This window comes from Tyto alba, unplaced genomic scaffold, assembly GCF_018691265.1.
Source record: "Tyto alba isolate M040663 unplaced genomic scaffold, T.alba_DEE_v4.0 Super-Scaffold_7, whole genome shotgun sequence".
In the NCBI taxonomy this organism is placed as follows: domain Eukaryota; kingdom Metazoa; phylum Chordata; class Aves; order Strigiformes; family Tytonidae; genus Tyto; species Tyto alba.
Window position 1 is genome coordinate 24,184,424 of NW_024881328.1, and position 21,998 is coordinate 24,206,421.

Genomic DNA, 21,998 nt, shown 5'->3' on the forward strand with positions numbered 1-21,998 from the left:
ATTTTGTACTTTCAAAGGGAAATACAAATCAAAGCCCAAGAGTGAATGGACTGGCATCATGAGATTTTAAAAGTGGCTACCACATACCAACAACAGCTACTTTTGGTAAATGTTTTTTGCTATGCATTCTATGGAATGGCAACAGGACACTCAAATGACCATTATAATTACACTTCCATAATGTGCATCACAACCCTCTGGGCTCCGAATGATCTGCTACAATGTATACTTGGAATAATCACTAATATTTCTATCAGAACTGACCACATTTCAGCCATTCATTTAATGTGCTGATGAATATAGGTTCCTAGAGGCATTTATCAACTGCACTTTTCCTCTCCCTGCGCTGCATTTATTCCTTCGGTTTTCCTTCTCTTGTTCTTTCCATTTTTATGGTCTCACCAGTTTGTGTCAAAGAAACAGGGTATCAAGTAGGATCAGACATGACCACCTTCAACTCAACATGCAAGATGCATCTGCACCCAGGCTTTACTAATAAGGAACTTACAGCAAAGCACAAGTTGATACAAACTTGTTAAATTAAAAGGGGAAAATCTATTTTTCCTTGGAGAGAGAAAAAAGGAAAAAGATACTAATTCCATTGCGGATGTATTTTGTGGAGCTGGTACAGCTGGTCTTGGCTATAAACTGATTATACATGCTAAATATTTAAATTTACATTTATTGTACAAATTCTGGTTTTACCTATCAGAGCACAAAGTATTTACAATAAAAAAGTACTTAATAAAAATTCACGTCCAACAAACATGTAGAGGTCTGACTATAATTAAATCTCCAAAAGTGGCAATCCTCCTGCTTCTGTATAAGAACAAGTGTCCTTTTGGGGTTGCAATCAATAGCAGGTTACCTGATTATATACCTTATTATGTCTTGTATAGTAGTGTTAGCCACTGGAGGGTGACATGTGAACAAATACATATGCTTGATCAGATCTTTTACCGAAACACACCTTTCAAGAGAAAGAAGAACAATTAGTGTGTGTTATAGGTTGCCAATTTACAATTTACATCAGAAATCAATGTCTGATTATTTTAATGCAAAATGTTTTAGCTTCATGTTATTGCACTAACAGTTTCAATAACACACTATAATTTGCTCAGATGAAGAGGTGATTGGACAGCTCTTACAGAAATTTTTAATTACTGTCATTAGTGGCTGCAATCTTATTCTTTTTTACTGAGCTAAGATACATGTTATTGCATTGTGCTACAGGTACTCTGTGGTCATGAGAATCCAAACTCTCCCTTTCCACTAAAATACTTGCGTCTATATATATCTGTGTCATCGTGCAAGTCCCATCACAATAATTACCAGCATCACACAAACATTAATGTATCCACATGCTATTTCGGGCAGGTAAAAATGTATTGCCCCAAGTAAAAAAAAAAAAAAAAAACAACTAAGAAAGGAAACTAGAGCACAAAGTGTGTTGTCCATAGTTAAAACAGGAAGTGTGTCGGAGAGCCAGGGACCGGGCAGCAGGAGTCCTGCCTCCAGAAAGAAAAGCTGTGTTGCAGTGTCAGCAGCTGAAATCTGCAGGGTGACATGGAGGACAGCGCTTGTCCTTTGTCCCAGCAGACCAAAGGTCACATTTACTGTTTCTGACAATGGAGCTATTGTTGTTGGAGGTCCATGTTCTTGCTACTGCTTGAAGCTCCTAATATGTAAACAACTTTGATTCTGCCAGATGGATGCAGCAAGTGTTGCATGCTCAACCTACTGAACGTCCCTCTATAATTTCAGCTGACTCCCTTAGCAGGTCTTCCAAGGGCTGCTACCATGTACTAACAACTCATTTCAAGGACAGATGAGAATTTAAGAGACTATTTTCTTAGAAACACCTGCTAAAATTCTCCAGATAATCTTTGCTGACACGTGAGCTCTAGGGGGTGAGCTCACCCCGCGGCTGGGCAGGAGGTGAGACAGAGAGGCTGGTAGCACTGGACAGGCCATGCAGGACCTGGACTGGGGCACTGAACGGGCAGGGATGTTTTCTTCCACTCACATTAACTTAATTTGAGTTAAATGTGGCTGAAGATGTGATACTCACCTGGGTTCAGCTTTGCACGTCCTCAGCTATTGTAAATAGCTGGATGTAGGACAGTGGTGCTGCCTATCTCTCGACAAACATTGAGAAACTTTTTCCATCATGGTAAAGCCAGTTGGTAAGTTTGTTCTGCCCATCCACCAAGGGTAACAGGGCTCTGCAGGGTAGAACAGAGGTGTGAAGGGCACGAAGATGAGAACAGTGGAAAGGACAGCGGCACAGGTCACAACAGCCATCTCCTGAGTTACAGACCTTCATTTTCTGGTACCCTGCACTGTACCATAGGAAGGGAAGCCCCTGCCCTTCACGTACTTCCCATTTTTTTTCTCCATTTCTTGCCCCCTTCTCCCCAGTCCTCTGTAAAATATGTGAGCTGGCACACACAATTTTCAATACAGCGATTATTTTTCACATATTAAAAAAAAAGCTGAAAATGCAATTCACAAAACGTCCTGTCTGGTTTCCTCACAAAGTTCCTGCTCTGGCCTATTAATTTTAAAGCCATTTGACTACAAATGTTGTTTGAAGAATGCTGTTTCCACTAAGCATTAAATGGAAAATTAACTGCAGTCCGAGGTATGGATTCAGCTAGCCCCATCAGTACTCCATAACATTTCATATGATGCTCTTAAAAACTGTGAAGGTTGGCTACTTTTCTAGTAAAATCCTGATAATCATGATGCAAGATGTTAAGGGCTGTTACTGTTGAGAAACTGGATCTCTTCTTCCATGTGTTTAAACTAGTATCTGTCGATTTTTTTTTCTGAACGAAGTAAAACTATATCAAAACTCAAGAAACATCCCCCCCCACTTCCCAGCTGAGCTGTCTTTGCTGGAAACTATCTGGGTGGCAATCCTGCACTGATGTGGATTTAGAGGAATTGAGTGTGGTCTGGTCTCCAGAGAACTGGGTTTAGTTCATCTGCTTTTGTGCCCGCGCTGAGAAGCCAGCAGTGCAGGTAAGTATGTAATTACGGGCTTATTTAACATGGATATTCTTTTACACAACAGATTGCACACGCAGGAAGAATAATGCTCACAGGAAAGAGAAAACCTCCACGAAGGCTCTTGCACTCTATTGTGCTGGAGCCTATTTACAAGCTTTGGCTTAGAGATGATTCATGGTTTGCTTTACAGAGGCGCAGGTTGGCGTGGGGGCTGCACGTGTGCGGGGCCTCCTTCCCTGGCGCCGGTTGCGACGGGCACCTGCCTGCTGCCGGGAGCATGCCTGGGAACGCGGGGCAGCTACAGTTGCACGGGCCTTGAGCCCTGCTCAAATCACAGGATAAACAGGATTATAGCGGGGCCACAAATCCCATACAGCTTCTTCAGGGCTTCTCCCATTACTATTGCTGCCAAAATTCAGGTCGCACAGCAGTTATTTTGCTGCGTTTAATGGCTGTGTTTGATTTAATGTGATATTACAAATGTTACGTAAAATGGTTTACAAGGACTGATGATCCACTTTCTTCTGGCCAGCTTTCAAGCAGTATTTTGTTTGCAACGAGCAACTCAGCCAACTTTGTCAAATCCTGTGGCACCGCTGTACTCCCAAGGGAGCAGAGGCAACGTGCTGCTGCCGCCCTGATTCACTGCGGGAGCACAGGCGAGTGTCCGTGCTGCTGGGGGGGGGGGGGGTTGTTTATTTACAATAAAGCGCGCTTTTACTGTCCCGCTTGGCAGGCACAGCTGAGCGCAGGGGCACCGCAGCCTCCGGCCCTGCGGGGCCCTCAGGGGTGCCGGGTGCCCCCAGGGGCGCGCACAGGCTGCCCCAGCCTTTCCTTGGTGGGGAACCCCGCCTCTGCCCCTGAAAACTGGCGGGTTTGGGGGCTTTATTTCGGAGCGGTACAAACAAAGCCAGATCTGGAACATAACATGAAAAAATTTTGAAAAGAGAGAGAGTTGAAGACCACGTGGGCTCCCCCGGGCCCTCACCCCGCCGGGGCGGCTGGCGCGCGCGCGCGCCCCTCCCCTCTGGCACGCGAGTCCCGCGGCGTTCCGCCCGGGAGCTTTTCGCGCCACAGGGCCAGGCCCTTGCAGTTCCACAAACCCCGCACCCCGAATAGAGAAGAGATTAAAAAAAAAAAAAAAAAGGGGTGGGGACACAACCTCGCCCTAGCCCCTCCGGGGGTGCCCCGGGTGATCTGGCGAGCTCCTCAGGAGGGGTGGGCGGGCAGGCACGCCGGGCGCCCGATCCCGAGGGGGGTGTCAGCTGCATCTGCCAGGACGCGGGCGCTAACGCGGGAAAAGGCGCCGCCGGGCCCCGCCTCCCGCGGTCGCTGCCGCTTTGGCGCGAACCTTCAGTTCCCCGGTGCTCGCCCCGCCGCCGCCAGCATGGGTCCGTCCCGCCCGCAGGTGAGCGCTGCCCGCGCCTGGAGGGGCTGCCCCCCGGGTTCACGGCGGCGGGGGGGGGTCGGGAGGGGGCCGTGGCGCTTGCGGCCGCGCTCTCCTGGGGGCCCTGCGGGGTCTCAGGGCCGGGCTCGCGGGGAGGTTGGTGGGGTCGGGCGGGGCTCGTCGGGCACCACAGGGGGAGCGACGTGGGGACCGGCAGCCTGGGGTCTCCTGCCCCGCCCTGGAGCCGGGGTTCCCCATGCCCCGCGGCGCCCTCGCCCCCCTGACTGGGATGGGGGGGGGGGGGGTGTCGTCTTCGGAGCCGTGCTCGGCGTGGGGCAGGCGGCTGTGGTGGGGGCGGCCGGGCTCCTGGCGCCTCCCGCCTCGCAGCCGCCCCGGGGGCGCGGGGGAAGGTACCTCGGGGCAGGGGGGAGGCGGCCCCGCTCTGCGGGCGTGGAACCCGCGGTCTCGGGGGGGAGCGGGGCGCGGCGGCGGGCGGCCCCGCCGTGTGCGTGTGTGGGAGCGGCACCATTTTAGCGGGAGGCGGGGAGAGCTGGCCGTGGTGCGGGGCTGTGCCCGCGGGGTTTGGGGGGGGGGGGGGGGGGGGAGAGGGGGGGAACGCGTGTTTGCGTGCCGGTGGCCGTCCCGGCTCTCCTGCGCTGAGCTTCGCAGTGCGGGGTGCCCGGCCGGGCGCGGCGGGGTTCCCCCGGCTGGGCGCTCCCTCGGGCGGCGCCAGAAACGGCCCCTTTTGTGTCTGGGGCCGGGCCGGGAAACTTTGCTGTTTGCCGCCAGCCCCGGATTCGGGGGGGTGGGGGGCTGTGTGGTGCCGCTCCGGCGGAAAGCAGCGTGCGGAGCGGTGCTGGGGGGAGCACAGGAGTCTTTACATTGCCCTGGCTAGTCACGGTGTAAACCCTGCTTATAAAATACTCGGCCCAGTCGGCTGGGCTTGTGAACTGGTAACAGTGCTGACTACCAAAAAAGCTATTTCAACCTGGTAATAAAATGAACAAAACAGGTCTAGAACTGTTGTTTCAAAGCTCCTATTTTCAGGGGATATGATCTTTAGTCCTATCCTAAACAGCTGCAGTGTATTTAGTGTTTGCCTCAGACTAAAATAACTAATAAATCAAATAAGATTTCTAGGTACTACTTGTGTATCTGTACTTTTTTTCCAGCATTGTCTATAATGATTGGAGAAGGTTATGATTTTTTTGTCTATTTTTCCACTTGGCTGTTTGTGTAAAAGAAGTATATCTAAATAGTGAACAAAACTCATCTATAACAAGGCTCAGAAATGTATCAGAGCAGAGACTCTTCCCACTTCTAACTTTAGGAATTATTTCAAAGCAGATAATAGTTCTTATGACTTGTATTCAAGACTGTTAAACATCCTAAAATGTTCAAACCTCCTAAACTGCAATTTATGGATATTCTTAAAAACTAGTATGATGTAGTAGGTCTGTTTTATTAACTATGTTGCTATTGTCCTTGTGCAGCGCAGAGGTTGTTCAGGAAGGAAAAACTTCACAGCATTCCGAAATACGAAACTGATTCCCATGGAAACATCCTCATCCTCTGATGACAGTTGTGACAGTTTTGGTTCTGATAATTTTGCAAACACTGTAAGTACAGAACAAGAACAAATAAAACTATGTGTGCAGTGCTAGTAACACTTGCAAAAATATAAAGCTGGTAAAGCTAGTAGATGTTTTGTGCACAATTAAAACTGCTTGCTCTGCTTATGTTTCTGTATAGTAGTTATAAATCTATATTATATGCTGTAATTTCACTCTTCACTTGTGCTTCTAGGTGGTAATTGTTGGAAACAGATTAGCTATTTATTCTAGCCTTTGAAATGTCACCTAACCTAACATGCCTGATAATTTGCAACTGTGGCTCTGAAACCCCTTGTTAAATGCCTTAACTATTTATTTTCTTTATTAAAAAAGCTATTTGCTTATACTGCACTTGTAAATGTGAATCATTTTCTGTACGACTTCAACTAAAGGATATTTTATTCTTCATAGAAATGCAAGGTTAGGTCGGATATTAGAGGAGAACTGGCAAAAATTTTTCACGAAGCTTCTGATGATGAATCCTTCTGTGGCTTTTCAGAAAATGAGATTCAAGATGCACTGGTAAGACAGTTTATTTTAGTTTGCAATTTTAAATTCTTACACACTCTTCATTGACAGATAATGGCAGCTTCAGCTTGGGCTTTGAAGTCAAATCTTGTCAGCAAGAAGCATCGTGTTTAATGTAAAGTCTAAGTAGACAGTTTCATTTTCTTTTTGTGTTGTTAAAAACCCCACAAGATCCTGAACTCTGCAATAGCAAATAAATATCTGCCATGTGGATTTTGAAACAGGATATCTCCTAAAACTGTCCTTACTGGATGTCACTCTCTTAGATTCTAATGTTTCTATTTTTTCAATACAAAATGTTATGCTAGCCCATGGACTTCAAGAAACCTGAGAGAAACTTCTGTGTATATTGACATGAAGTGAGATCTGCACTGTGACAGTGTAATAGGAAATGCTATACTACTTTAGCAGCAGAAATAGAGCGACAGATGGTAAAATCCGCCTTCCTGCTTTTCTTTGACATCAGTGCGAGAGTGGTTTTATTGCTTAAAAAGATCAACAGTTGGTATTTAGTAGAGAAAACGGTAGTAATACCATGTTTGGCATAAAATAAGCTGGTCGTAACTTCAGAACATGCTGAGGAGTTACTAGAAGAGAATAATGTCTGATTGGAAGAGGACGTGTCTGAGTTAAATAATACACAACAGTGAAGAGAATAAGTAGGAGACAAAGCTGGAAATAGGTATGCAAGAAAAAGGAATCAATAGCTACACATAATGGGCAGCTAGAACCACAAACCTGGCTTAATAAAAACCCTGAGCAAGTAAGGATTGACATTTGAGACTAATGGTCTGTGCGTATGAAGCAGGAAGCCTGTTGTTACCTATGACCAAAATAAGAGTGTCTTATCGAGTGTAAACTTAAAAGTCAAACCCTACTGCAAAATGGGCTTTTACCTAAAGAGATTAATTTCTGTCCTCACTGAACTCTTGGTTCTTGTAAAAGTTGTAAGCAAGGCATCAGAATTCAAAGATAAGAAAATACTGAGGTTTTATTCATAATGATTTCATTGACTGGCTCCAGAAGAAAACTGTCACTTGATGTCATTGATACTGTGAGATGACTATTCTTGCCAGCTTACAAACTTGAGTTTGACCCTGTGCTGAGAACTGTAGTGGCTTTTTTTTACAGCCAAATACAATATGTTGCAAAATCAAGCCCTTTAAAGACAGTTATCCTTCTCACACTCACACACAAACTATCTTTTGCTGTTGGTTCTGCAAATGACAGCTAAGACTGCTGCAACTGAAACCAAGCTCCTTTTTCTCATGTTTTGTGGCCAGTACAGTGTGGCTCTCCCTGAGAGTTTATCCCTGCACCTCCCTCTCTGCCCCCACCTCCCCTCAAATATACTAGCACTAGGACTGGAGATTTAAATGTCTGTATTTCAGATAACCTCTTTAACCACCCGCAAACATCATATTGTTGGACTGTATTTAATTGCAGAGCAACTCACTTGGATTTATATGCTTCCATTCTGGTTTGTTAACAGAAATTGGAGTCTGATTCAGAGGAGAATGATACAAGCACTGAAGGTGGGGTAGCTCAGAGAAGGCGGAAATGCCCTATTCCTCTAAAAGTAGCTATGAAATTTCCACCTCGAAGATCGGTGAGGAGGAAGGGTGAGAAGGAACCTCTTCCTGAAAAGCTGATGCCTGCTCCAGACTCAGACTCTGACTCTGAAGAAAAGGGTGCCATGTTTTTAGAAAAAAGAGCTTTAAACATAAAGGAAAACAAAGCAATGGCAAGTATTCAGTGTCTCCCTGGGGCCCCCCATTCTACTTCCTCCCCTCCCTTGGCTCTTAGGGGACCTCTTTGGTTCAGATTAAATCTACTGGGAATTATGTGAATGCATTAAAAGGAATTTACCTTCCTAATATTTAAATCTGATACTTTATGTCCACTGGCATGTGAAAATCCATAGGCTAAGTACTTCAGTAAAAACCTATAGGCTCCAGGCCTAAAGAATAGGGCTTCAACATACTAAGTTTGAGCATTCTTAAATTACTTGCAGTCACTATAAAGTAAATAAGACATAAAAGTAAAAAGTTGAAGAGTAACTGCATTTCCTGTAAGTAATTGTACTTCTAGCCAATTGCCCTAATCTAATAGTCTGTAATAGCACATAAACACCTTTTTAAGGCTCTACTTCCTTTTTCTTTCCCTTGTTAGCTTGCAAAACTAATGGCTGAGTTGCAAAATGTTTCTGGTATCTTTGGTGGGAGAAAATCGTTGCCGACTGTCAGTCATGTAAGTATAAACTTACTATATTTACATTCAAAGAGTCAAATTCTGACATTACAAAACAGGACTCTCAATTAATAAACCATGTAAATCAAAGTCCAGTTCGGAATTCTATTGCTTCCTGAAACAGACATCCTCATTGTGCAATTCTGTCTTGATTTGCCACTGTATAAAGTATAACAGATTAATTCATAAAAGTTAGGTGTCTCCACAAGCCAATAAAACTAAACAAGGTGCTGTGTAAATATGTATTTATACAAAGGCTGGAGATAAGGCGGGCAGCTCAGACTTTGAAGCTCAAGCCTGAATATTCTGTGAGGTTGGAACCTTGGAAAAAACCTGACATTTGGCCTAAGTCAGTCCTTAAAGAAGGTTGGGTTGTGAATTGGCAGTGTAATGAATTTCACTGCTTATTTACCTGTAAGCTGTGTGAAGATGGGAACAACAGTAAAAGTCACAACTCCTCATAGACACGAGGACTATTGTTGCATGGGGGAATTATTGTCTTTTCTACCTGCATGGACACAAATGTACTTTTGACTATTTCTCTGCAGCTAACAGAATGTCCAAGATGAGTTTTCCTCAGATGTTTTTACCTTCTGTTTTCTAATTTGGGATGGGGTGTGTGGGGAGACTTCATCTTTGGGAAAGGCAGAAGGAAGGCATGTCTTGGGAGGAATTCATAGTAGAGACAGGAGATGTCTGGATTTTCACTTGTTTCATTGGGGCTTTTAAACTTTACCAGGGACCAAAGCGACTTCCAAGACGTTCATTGCCCACCAGTGCCTTGAGGAGGAACCCAGACCGAAGTTCTCGGCCTCACACGAGATCGAGGTCCCTGATTGAAGGTCCTCCTACTCCTTTACCAGAAGAGGAAGATGATGACCGGTACATCTTAGTGAGAAGAAGAAAGATGTCTGATGAATACCTGGAGGTAAGTTGAGGTTCTTGTTCTCCTGTTGCAGCTTGATCATGAAGGTGGTTTTGTATCCCTTCAAGAAAATAGCAATTCTTACAGAGTTGATCAAGATTATGAGTATGCCATGGCCTGGGAGGAAGTACAGAAAATAGCATGTCATACGTGTTCTCCATTTGCCCCCACCTTACCCTTGAAAAATCACTTCCTCTTGCACTCCAGCAGGAAGTAGCATTTCTGCACCCTGAAGGTGACAGGTCCAGTGAAGGTGCTAAAGCTGCATCTATATCATATGTCTTTGCAAAGGTCTATATCTCTTGTTTAAATATGTGATGGGTATTTGAGACTTTGGCATTGCTCTGAAGATCCCCACCTTGTTTATGTAGAGTTTTTGCTGAAACAAACACTAAAAGTATTGTGTATTCACTCTTCAGCACGAAGCCCGATCTCCCAGGAGGGGTCACCGTGGTGCCATGACTTTTCCGCACATTGTGCGCCCAGTTGAAGAGATAACAGTGGAAGAGCTGAATAATATTTGTAGATCTGCAAGAGAGAAAGTATATAACAGGGCCATGGTAAGTATATTCCAACTTTGTGAAACACATACTTTGTGAAGTAATTTTTTTGTTATTCCCTGCTTGTGGTTTACTATCAAATAGAGCAGAGTCCCTCTCGCTGAAGGGAAGAATGTGGTTTTCTGGGAGAAACACGTATGCCTGAGATTTTGAAATGTCATATCTTATCTTTCCCTGAATTTATAGAATGGCCTTTACCAAGCCAGTTAGCTTGCTTTCACCTTGGAACCACTGCAGTACCTAGCCAATACAAGCTGAGGAAAGTGATTAACAGGCACTGAAGATGCAATGTTAAAAGTGTCTTGATTCAAACTTGCAAGGTGGCTTTCTGTTTCAGGATAAGCGCTGCTAACTGCCAAAGAGATTGCTTGTTAAATGCTTTATTCCCCTAAGTAAAGAGCCATCTTTAATGTCTTGTTTCCTGAACTACTTTCCCTGTTTTTTAGGGATCCACCTGTCATCAGTGTCGCCAAAAAACCATAGACACCAAGACAAATTGTCGTAACCCTGATTGCATAGGAGTACGGGGCCAATTCTGTGGGCCGTGCCTCCGCAATAGGTATGGGGAGGATGTCAGAACAGCATTGCTGGATTCGGTAAGAGGATTGTAAATATTGACTTTATTGTGCTTAACTTGAGCAGAGAGGTGCATTGGTTACTTACAGTGAAAGAGTTCTAGCAGGGGAGCTGCTTACAGTGCTGTAGTACATAATGCAGTCCTGGTTAGATTCAAACTGAATCACAGAACTTTTTGTTGTGTAGAACTCATAGTTACTACTTTGGTAGCTTTAGTTGCAGAAGTAAACTATGAGAGCAGAGCAGCTGCCAAAATATTCTTGTGTTTGAGCATCAGAATAGTGTTCTATTTTGCTTGGCATTAGTGCTTAGTGCCGTATGGAAAGGAACTGTATTGTGGATGCAGTGCTGCTGTTGTGGGCTGTGGAAGTGGTGCAGGAGTTGAGCAGAGTGGGATACTTCCTGTGATTATGTGCAGGGCAGGCAAAGGAGAGTTTAATCACTTAGACTGAAGAATTTGTACTCCTGTACTGGTGTACAAAACTTACTGATGTTCACTGCAGAACTTGATGTGGAGCAGGGGCCTCTTAAGTTGCAGGTGTGAATCCTACTGCATTCCAGTTCAGTTAAAAACGCTTGTTGTCTTGTCTTTTGTCTAGACCTGGAGGTGCCCACCATGTCGTGGAATCTGCAACTGTAGCTTCTGCAGACAGCGGGATGGCCGATGTGCTACAGGTGTCCTGGTCTATCTGGCCAAGTACCATGGCTATGACAACGTCCATGCCTACTTGAAAAGGTAAGTATGCCATTGTGTCAGTGGCACGACTCCGCTCTGAGTGGGATAAGCAGCTCGAAACTGGGAGAGAACTCCCCATATCCCAGTTTGTCAGGTAAATCTCAAGATCAGTCCCTGTTGCCTTTAGAATCTGAGATTTTGCCATGTGATTTTTCTGATGTGTTGTTTCTTACCCAAAACAAGTGGTATATTCACTCTGTCTTTTGGCTCTCAACTTCATCTGTGTTTATTGTCAGGGCTTCCCCTGACAATAAACACAGCTAAAGTGTAAAGTCTACATAGTTTCCAAATAGTGTTTTGCTACAAGCTAACTCACATTTCTACTTCTCTTTCAGTCTGAAACAAGAACTTGGAATGGAAGACTGAAGCTGTGACTGCCTTTACATGCTCTTTCACCAGTGTCATATTATTGCTTACAGTGAATTGTTTAATCAAATAAGATTACAAAGCCAGTGCCTGCCTTCCCTTCCCTTTGGGGTGAAAAAGGATAAAGAATTTTCACTTATCTCAGTGCAAATCATACTTGGGAAAACTTTAATTAAGGTCTTTGCCCACAAGCCATTGTTTTCTTTTTAAACAACTTTGCGAATCAGATAGCATCAGTCCTTGCTTTCATGCCAATAACTTTTTTTTCTGAAAGGAGGTGGGACTTTAAGCCATTAGAGTTTTATTCATGCAGTGATCTGTTCTGCAGGTTTATTTATGCTTTGAAATTGATCACAGAAAGGTACAGATGTTCCAAAAATTTATGGCACTGTTCCCCATAGAACCAAGTGTAGAAAGGTATGTGCTTAACTCCTGGCCAACTTCTGCTGCAATACAAACTCTTACTGAACATAAACGATCAAGTAGAAGCTAAGTGTTCTCTAAAACAACACTGCATTCTTAAGTTAAAAAAGGTAGCCCTACCAGATGCAGCTGAGCAGTCTCCAAGCACTAATACTTGATTTTATAGAGTAATCAAAGTGCACATTGGCCCCATTTTAAGGGAGACTTCCAGAGTGACTTAAAAAATGCAGCAGAAGCAGTTGGGGGTGGCACTTTGTATTTTTGCTCAGAGAAGAGGAGGCCACAGCTGAGAGCTGCCACAGCACCAGCACTAGCATTGCCTATTGATGACAGTGATGTGAATATACTGGTATACATTGTGGAGTGACCACCACTGTCTAAAACAGAAAGTACCCCTTGTTAAATTACTGGTTTTGTGGGTTCACTTCTCTCTGCTCTTGCTGCAACTGCAGAACTGCTTCTTTGCAGAATCAGCACTGGCCCTGGGGAAGAGGGATGCCTCCAGACCAGGGCTTGATTAAGTAGAGGGATAGTGGTTCATGTGGCTGTTGGCCAACTACAAGCGTGTGAAAAATGATAACTTACTAAATTTGGTTATCAGAAAAAGGGGCAATTACAAACAATCACTGGAATTGGAAGCCTGAATTTTTTTACCTCTGAGAACTTAAAAAGCAAGGACTTTTCTAAGCTACAGTCCAGCTTAAAGTGAGTTATTCTTCCAGTTGCATAGAGCAGCATAAATGGAAATAGGTAGTGTTCTCAAGAGACACCCTGGTTGTAGTAACAGATGAGGAAGAAAGATTGCTTCATCAAAAAGGCTTTTAAAAATAAAAAGGGAGATGTAATGAGTTGCATACAGTTCGTGAGCACTTGCAAATGTGGTTAGTGCTGTGGTCTCTTACTTAGCAGTTCAGCCCTATTTCTGTATTTGGCTCCCCATGACTGTAGAAGGATATTTTGCATGATGCTAACGAATCATGAGTACAGCAAAAATGGAGCTAAAGAATTCTAATGTGATACGTGGATGGGTCTTGTGTACTTAATGCTGTGGGAAAGAAGATGCCGTGTAAATTGCATCTGGGGAGCCACAAAGTGTATAGATGTTCTTAATTTGGTTATGGAAACTACTGTATAAGCTTTGTATAAGGTTTAGAATGCAGTGTTATAAATAATGTACGGTCGAATAGTAGAAGAATCAACTTGCTTTTATTGAGTACTAGAACAAAACATGGGTTTAAACTTATTTGCTTTGCATAGTATTTGCACTATGTGTATGCATAGTGATCCACAGTTTATCTTTCTGGGAATTACATCAGTGTGTGTGGGAGGGGAGGAGAGAGGAATTTAGAAACAAAAGATATTTATGTCTCAGACTTCCAGTTCTGTTTCATAAATCACCTGTCCCATTGAAAATCTCCTGTCCTCTGTCTGGTTTTTATAGCGTGAATAGATGTGCAATCTGAGGTGGAGAGTGCTCTACCCTCTAGGTACATTTCGTGAAGAAGGAACTCTAGAAATAACGCGTTCTGACAGATAAGAGCAATTTTAAAAATCTTTCTTTTTCCTAATTGCTAGGCTTGCCTTCTGATTGCTAGAGTGTGAAAGGACTGTGCTAAAAGCAAACTCTTGCATCATATCATGGAGACTGCTGTATTTAAATTTACTTAGATCTACAGTATTCTATACAGAGTTTCTTATTTTGAAAATAAAAATTTTCTGAGTTAGAATTTTTGCGTCCTAACTGTTCAAAAAAACCCCATTAGATCTGTAGTTAGATTTTACCACCTTTCAGGTAAACTTCTGTTGTGCAGTAAAGGAGTTGCTCCCATCATATGTGGGGGAGTAGTGGGATTAGGACACCTTTCTTTCCCCAGCCCTGTGTCTGTGAACCAGGCTTACTCTGATATTCATGCTGTTTGGATTGCATTGTTTGGTACCTGATGACTAACTTTTGATGGTAGAAATACATAGGTGCTGACTTCAGGCCAGATAACAGACTTTAAGCACATGTGCCATGTGCTTACCCTTCTGCTTTTTTTCCTACTTTTTTTTTTACACTGGATGCCTATGTCCTGAGCTGAGAAGGGTGAGGAGGATTTGGACACAAGTCAAAGTCAGGTGCCTGCCATTATTTTTTTTTTTTTTATATATGTATATATATATATATATCTCATTTCCCTCCCCACGCTCCCCCCCCCCCCCCCCCCCCCCCAAACAAACAATTAACTTCTCTTGAGGGCTCTGCTGGAGCAGAGAAATACCTGGGGAGCCTTGATTGCAGGCTGGCAGTGCTGAAGACTTTCATACTTGTGCTGCTTGCTTTTGCATCAGTGTAGCTGGGTCTAGAGAGATTAGTTAGATGAGACTGTGGCAGATTATGTGAAGCTGACCTGTAGTGAGAGGAAATGGGAAAGAACTGATCGAGCAGAGTGAGCTGTCCCCAGGTCCTCTACTGGCAAAGTCCTCATGTCATTACTCTCAACTAAAAGCATTGTTTAGATGTGTTACCTTTTGTCATGCTGTTGGTGATGTGAGAATAAATTTGTATGTAATTGTGTAATATGTTAGTTTATGGTTTGCATGCTGATTTTTGAGGTGTCTCAACACACCTTTTTCCCTAAGCCTCTGTACCACAGCTACTTAAGTACTGTTGATGTTAACTTGACACATGGTTAAAGAACTCATGGTTTATATCTCCAGCAAACGGGCAGCAATTTAAGAAACTTCATAAGGAAAAGATCTGAGCTTTGTCAGCTTTAAAAAACACAGATGTATGGAAATAGAGCATCACTGTTAAAGGAAGAACAGAAAAACAAAGCTTGTGTGAGAGGTAGAATATTAATTTATTACTGAAAAAGTCTGTGTGTGTTGATATTCCCTCACTACACTTAGCTTTAGGGCCAGATGATCTCCTGCCTATGTCTGATATAATTTCCACTTTTTTTTTTTAATGGTATAATCATTTATAACTGCTAGAAATAGAATACTGACAAGGCTAATTGGCAAATTACACTCTTAAATTCCTTGGACCTTTGTTCCCTGTGATGGGAGGTGGGTGGGAAGGGCATCTGTGGCTATGTAATAGACTGAGAGTAGTGACTGCTGGAAGGGTGTGTGATAGCTTTTCTTTTTTTAAGTTAAATATGTAAATAAACACCCCAAGCTTGCTTATGAGTAAAGTTTTCATTACAGTGATTATAGTATCTACTGATGGAATTGGCCAAAACCTTACTATCAGAAGATTCTCTTAGACTGGTATGTATTAATATATATGTTATTTGCTTCCCTGTCTCACTTGCTTTTTAATTATCTAATGATTCAACATTTGGTATTTCTTCAAATCTTGAGATAAGGATTTTTGTCTTCCTTACCTATTAAGCAAACTTTTTTTTTTCATTATATGTAAGTTACAAAAATAGCATTGAAGTGTTGCTCAGGTAGACATATGGGATAAAAACGGGCAAAATGGTTGCCCTTTTTTATCCCATATGGCTTTCAGTGTTCCAGGGTGAGGGAACATAGCTGACTTTGAAACCGTATCTGTAATACACAATGTGCACCTGAAACATTTGGCAAGAGAGTCACCCACTGACCTCTGCTGGCATAAACCAGTTTGTTCTCTTACGGCTTTCTGCTAGTGCAGCTCTTGCATGGCTAATGGCATAAGCTGGTGTGGAGAGTTTGGAAACACTGCCTGCTGTTCTTTCATGTTCTTGGCCTTGCATCTAAAACAAAGTGAGTAAAAAGATACGGCTTTCTCTGTCATGTATAGGCTGGCCATGTTCTAGGGTCCTAAACACCAGCGTGCAGATAATGCTGGGCTGTATCATAGACATACATGAGTATATGGGCTCCAAACACTAAGAGGACGGAATCATAGCTTCATGCTTGGGTTTCACCCTTCCAAATAATAAGCCTGGGGTTCCTAGATGGCTGTCAAAAAACCCACAAACCTTTTGGGATGAGAGCAGCAAATGGGAGGGGATTTGTATGTTTGAACTCAAAAATGTAATGATTAGTGCTAGTGGTAGGAGTCCTGAAACTGGCAGGTGAGGGGAGAATTGGGAATCCTACTGTGACTTCTTATAAATAAGAAGTTGTGGATATTGAATTTGTATGAAAGTATGTCTAGAGCATAGAGCTACAATCATACTAAACAAGATCTACTTGCTTATGTTTGGTACAAGCTTCCTATGAGCCAGAATTGATAGAGCTCTGGTACAAGGATGGCAGACAGTTCCGTTATGTGAAAAAAATAAACCAGAAGTGATGGTATGGTCAGGATGGGCTAAAAAGGCATTGCATCTGTCTCTCTTAGCAGTAGTCGTTTAGTAGTATTCGTGCTGATCACTTGAACTAGAAAAAAAAAAAAAAAATCAGTTGAACTGTAGATCCTGCTGCGTTGAGCCCTATTCATACAATCTTTCCCCTTGAATATGCCTGCAGGTAAAACACACATCTGCTCCTGAAAATGAAAACAAAACATTACTAAAATTACGGATTTGTATTTGGGCTCAAGTTAGCTTTACATCCTTACCTATCTATTGCAGGTAGGGAGAATGAAATTGTGTGCTAGGTTGTGTCAAGAGATATAAGTAACAGAAGCCTACAGCAAGCATCCTCATTTTCTTTTAATCACGTACACAGTAACAAAGCAATCCTATCAGCACTCCTTTTGGCCTTACTTTACCTGCTTTTAGTTTGAATGCCTGTTTAAGTGGTATGTTTGTGAGTTGTTACATAAACTGGGCATTTACAACAGGACTGAGGGCGAGAGGGCTCTCACAAATATAAAAATTTGTATTGTTCACGTTTTCAGAGAATTAGCAGTTATGTCTCCTCCCTGAATATGCAAGCAAATTCCTGTTTGAAAATAAAACAACTGGAAAGACTATACTGAAAATTTAAATATTTTAGACTTCAGAGATATTTAGATGTTTTCTATTTTATTATATAGCTGAAGTAAAACAAGAAATTCAATCAGTGTCAACCATTTTGTTTAATACCTTGGTGATTCACCATCTTTAGATGTGCTCTAAAGTTCCAGATTTAGAGGCTCAGCTATGTTACTACTCAAATGTGAATGAACATAGGCACTCTTATCTTACGTGATTCTCTTCTTGTATAGCTTATTAGCAGAATTTAGCAGTAGGAAAGATCCTATTTCTTAGTGCTTTTGTGCTATGGGTTTTTTGTTGTTGGGTGTAGGGGGGAGTTGGTTTCGGTTTTGGGTATTTCTTTTTGAGGCTGGTTGTAATGTGAATACAAGTGATAACAGTGAATCATCAGGAAAAAAACCTTTGGAAATAAGCCAGAGTCAAATTCTTTTCTCGTGCTCTGTTCAATCTGCTTCCTCTTTAAAAGAAAACTTTCACATTAGCAGAAAAATAAATGCTTAGCCAGAGTTCTTTTTGTGTCCCTTTCAGCAGGGAGAAGGGGATGAGTGTGCCGAGCTCAATGCCCATGCTGGCTTCCTCCTGCCGTGGAGAGTTAACACTCTAAAAGCTTTTTCTTCCCCCTTTATTTCTGTTTCCATTTAATTCTTATGAAAAAGTTGCGATGTTACAATTTTGGTATTGGAAATCAAGCACAGAGTTTTGTTGTGAGGAACTGAACTGCTTTGATATAATCCCAGTTTTCTCTGGGAGAAGTAACTTCTAGTTTTTAAATAGTTGCTGTGGCTAGAAAACAGCATCTGCTCTATAAACCTCTGAAGAGTACCTTCAGTAAATAAAAATATACTAGTGTATATGGTATCCATGTCAAAGCCTTCTGCCATGGTCTTGAACAAGATTTTTTTTTTTTTTTTTTTTTTTGCAGCTGTAAGACCAAAACCCCATTTACGCACATAGCTAAAGCCTGCTTTAGAAAAAAAATTAACAATTGAATGTTCTTAACATGATTACAATTAATTTTCATCAAGATTTGCAGACTTACCTACAGCAAGGAATAATGGGTTTTGGTTTTTTTCTGTGTACCTTCTAAGCACAGCCTGAAGATAAACACCCTCTCTTCTTGCAAGCAGAGTCAGTCTATTTCTTAGACATATTTGCTATTAAGTATATTGTGCCTTATAGCTGAAACAAGGAGTTGAGAGTATTGCAATCTATTAGGTACCATTTTCTTTCTTTCTACCTGTTTTTCCAGTTTCTAAAAGCTCACGTCTAGCATCTGATTTTTTTTTTTCTGTTCTAAGAAAAAGCTATGGATGAGATGAACAGTTTGGCTGATATCAGGCTTAGCTAACTTGCTAATTAATCTTGAGTGATGAAATCCAGCATCTGTTTTTCCCTGTATAGATATCGCTTTACACTTTTAACATGTTTGGACCCACAGAGGGATGTGATTCCTGCCAGATCTTAGGGTTCCCTGCTATCTTGTGAAACAGCCACCCTCACTGGAGCTCCTCCTGGTATGCCATGGCTTGCTGTACAATGTGCAAGAAGACGTGGATTTTGTAAAAGGGATGCTCAGAAGTCCCTATGATCAATGGCTTAGTTTGTACAAAGCACTCAACTCTTCCCTACAGTTAAAAACTCCTTCTGCTTTAGTTTCTGAGCAACGTTCTCTTGGTGTTCGCCTGGCACCTAAACCACGTTGACCTTATCCCTCAGAAAATAAAGTCATTGGAGTAGAAGTGGTACAGGAGCGTAGGGCACTGTTACCTACAGTTGTACTGAGCTCTGCAGTGCTATGGCTAATGTGTTTGTAGGACATGGAGCACCAAAAATACAAAGGAGGAAGAGAAGCTGTCTTGTAGTTTTTCTTTGTGCAAGGATCATTCAGCAAGCGCCACCAAATCCCACCACTAGTGAGATGAGGGGAGTTTTCGACAGCCTGTCTGGAAGCACAGATATTTGCCAGCCGGTGTTGGTGAGACTGAGGTTCCTTCACATCTGTCACAACAGAAACCCAGATATTGAAGGGACTTTATGAGAGGGAATGTTTAGTGTCACAAAATACAGGCGCTAGGGAGTGAAGCAGCAACTAAGGTGGATCTAGTTCTAAGGTCCTGTGTAGAGTTAGCTGCCTATAGTTTACTTGTGTATAGGGGGAAAAGTTGCATGTTGGTGAAAGTCAGAGGCTGTTCTGATGACATACAGTTATAAATCAGTAACTGCACTGTACTCATTCCAGTAAAATCTGGTGGAGGCCAGATCACAGTTTGGCTACAGCAAGGAGACTGAATGGGAGGTACTGAGCTAACAACCTCAAGACTCCCCAGGTTTCCTTAAACTAAACAACCAAGGGAGAAAATGCAGCTCATGCAAAAATGCCCATTAAATAGGAAAAAATCCTTTTAGGTATATGAATTGCCCTCAGTGACCCTGGGTTTACCCACACTTTTTTTTCTTGCCCTAAAAGAAAGATTTGCTTAAACAAAAAAACTGATGGCACAGGCCAGTAGTGCTATTTGTTGATGTAGATAAATTTACTTAATTATTTAAGCAGTGCTCGAGCTATGGATTTGGATCTAACTAATGTGGTACCAGATAGCTGGAAGTGCAGAAAACGTTCTTAGATGACAGAAATTTCGAGGGTTTTCTCCCAATGCTGTGCTCCTCTATGTATATCCTAAGACATTGCCAATGCATGCCTTTTGTTATACAGTTCAAAGAGGTTTCTATGCTAGCGTCTGCAATTGCTGAAAAAGGTGTAAATGATGCTGGAAAGTAAATAGTTTGCAGCATTGGTTTGAACTATAAGTTCGTGTTCAGCATATTATATATTTCTGTATTTTTCTTAAACCGTTAGAATAATATTTCATCTGATCAATTGCTCTAAAAGCAAATGAAACATAAGGCATCATTATTTGTTCATGTGTTAGTTCTTTGAGATAAAATGCTTTGTTGTATCCTACTAATACACTCTAAATTTTTTGGTGTCACTGACTTACAAATCAGAGACAGCACACTAAAGCAGGCTGCTTTCTTGAGGGATAGGAGAGAGACTCACATTGGAGCACTCCTCGACCTCCAGACAAACCTTTATCTTCACTAATGTGCATTATTTTACTTTTTGCAAGAGATATCCCAGTTTCTGTTTTGCCATCTGCTCTGTGGCAATTGACACTTCAGAGGGCTGGCTATTTATTACTTACTAGCCATAGATAGGAATACAGTAAATTCTTTACAAAATAAAAATCAATACTCACTGACATACTGCGTATTGAAGAAAATAATTGTTTATGGCACTCAGCTTAAGCTGTTCTGGTAATCACGTTGAAAAATACAATATTTATTCATTAGATCAAATTTAATGAGGCCTCCTGGCAGTAATTATAAAAATTACTGTAGCAGTAAATTACTAATGAGTTGTGATGTGCTTCCTACCTGTGAGGAAGGACTGGGGGTTGAAAAACCTGATATCCAGACAACACTAGGGAGGGTGAGATCTAGAGGCTAGGAGTCAAGCTCACAGCAGCGCGGAAGTTATTCACTGCACCTGAATGGTAAAAAAAAAAAAAAAAAAAAGACTCATAATCAGGAGTTTCACTTTAAATAGACAGTAACTATAGATTCATTTCCAATCCAACACATAAAGGCAAGGGAACAATGTTATCAATGGGAGGAAGAGACTTCTTTGCCGTACGTACATCATCTTGTCTACAAAGGCAGCTGAGGTGACCTAATTTACTGTAATAGATCTTAGGCTAGGAACAACTTTTACTTTCTAGTTGTTATAAAGTTTCATGCAAAACACAGCAAAGAGGATAATGTTTTCTTAGTGCCCTTAAATCTTCAGAACAGTCACCTAAGATGTGGAGCTAAGACAAAGGTTGAAATCCCCCACCAGCTTGCTTTGATGCAGGCAGTTTGACCCGGAATTCTTTCTTCTTCTAAGACAAAGCTTTAAGGAATGCAGAGGCTTTTTGGTAGCAAATGGTATACAGTATGAATAACACCAAGGCATAAAGGTGTAAAAATGGTGCCACTTCTATCAAAAGTCCAGGTTTCTGCTGAGTACAGGGCGTTGCTGCAGAAGCAGAGGCTGGCTAGAGAAATGGGTTCTGCTGCATGCTAAAATCAATGCACAAGTGAATTGGCATATAATTATGTTCCCTTCTGTAGCTTACAAAGGTGCCATAGATTTGACAGGTGGCCCATGGTATTGTAAAAGAGTGAATAGGCTAGCTTTTAGCAAATATTTGCTGCGGAAGATTGATTCTGGGTTCAAACATCTACCCAAAATCAAACAGAAAAAGGCTGTGTATTTTAATCTCTCGCTGCGTAGAACTGCTCTTAAATATACTGTTGAGGCTTGAAAAGGAGTAGGGAAGTCTAGTACAATTTTTCTCCTCCTTATGCTAGTATGTTGCACTAAAAGGGATCACCAGGCATGGATAGTTCCACACACTCGTACACACTGAGAAGTCAAAGGGGAGAGAAAAGTGTCCATCCACCCCTGAGCCATCTTCCTAATCCCTTGAAAGAAGCAGAAATGTAGGTCCCTTGCACACAACCTACTTCTATGCAGAGATACTGTGCAAAGAGGCTGGCTTTTGTGGAGCTGTGGGTTTCTTAAGCTGAAAGACCCCCTAAGAGTCAAGTATTGCAGTACTGAGCCCAAGACCCTTTGTGGCTTTAGCCTTGCACCTAAATAAATGTATACACTGAAA

At 42.3% G+C, this 21,998-nt stretch overlaps 1 protein-coding gene across 2 annotated transcripts; it reads left to right on the top strand.

Moving 5' to 3' along the window:
- Window positions 1-4,048: 4,048 nt before the first annotated feature.
- On the top strand, window positions 4,049-15,553 carry CDCA7 (cell division cycle associated 7). Of its 2 annotated transcripts, none has more exons than XM_042784015.1 (10): window positions 4,049-4,423; window positions 5,896-6,021; window positions 6,427-6,537; window positions 8,036-8,287; window positions 8,716-8,793; window positions 9,533-9,721; window positions 10,138-10,278; window positions 10,725-10,874; window positions 11,454-11,590; window positions 11,926-15,553. In XM_042784015.1, the coding sequence occupies exons 1-10, from the start codon at window positions 4,403-4,405 to the stop codon at window positions 11,954-11,956; spliced, it is 1,236 nt and encodes a 411-aa protein (XP_042639949.1). In that variant the 5' UTR covers window positions 4,049-4,402; the 3' UTR covers window positions 11,957-15,553. The 2 variants fall into 2 exon arrangements, with proteins under 2 accessions (XP_042639949.1, XP_042639950.1); XM_042784016.1 differs by having other exon boundaries at window positions 5,901-6,021.
- Window positions 15,554-21,998: the final 6,445 nt, after the last annotated feature.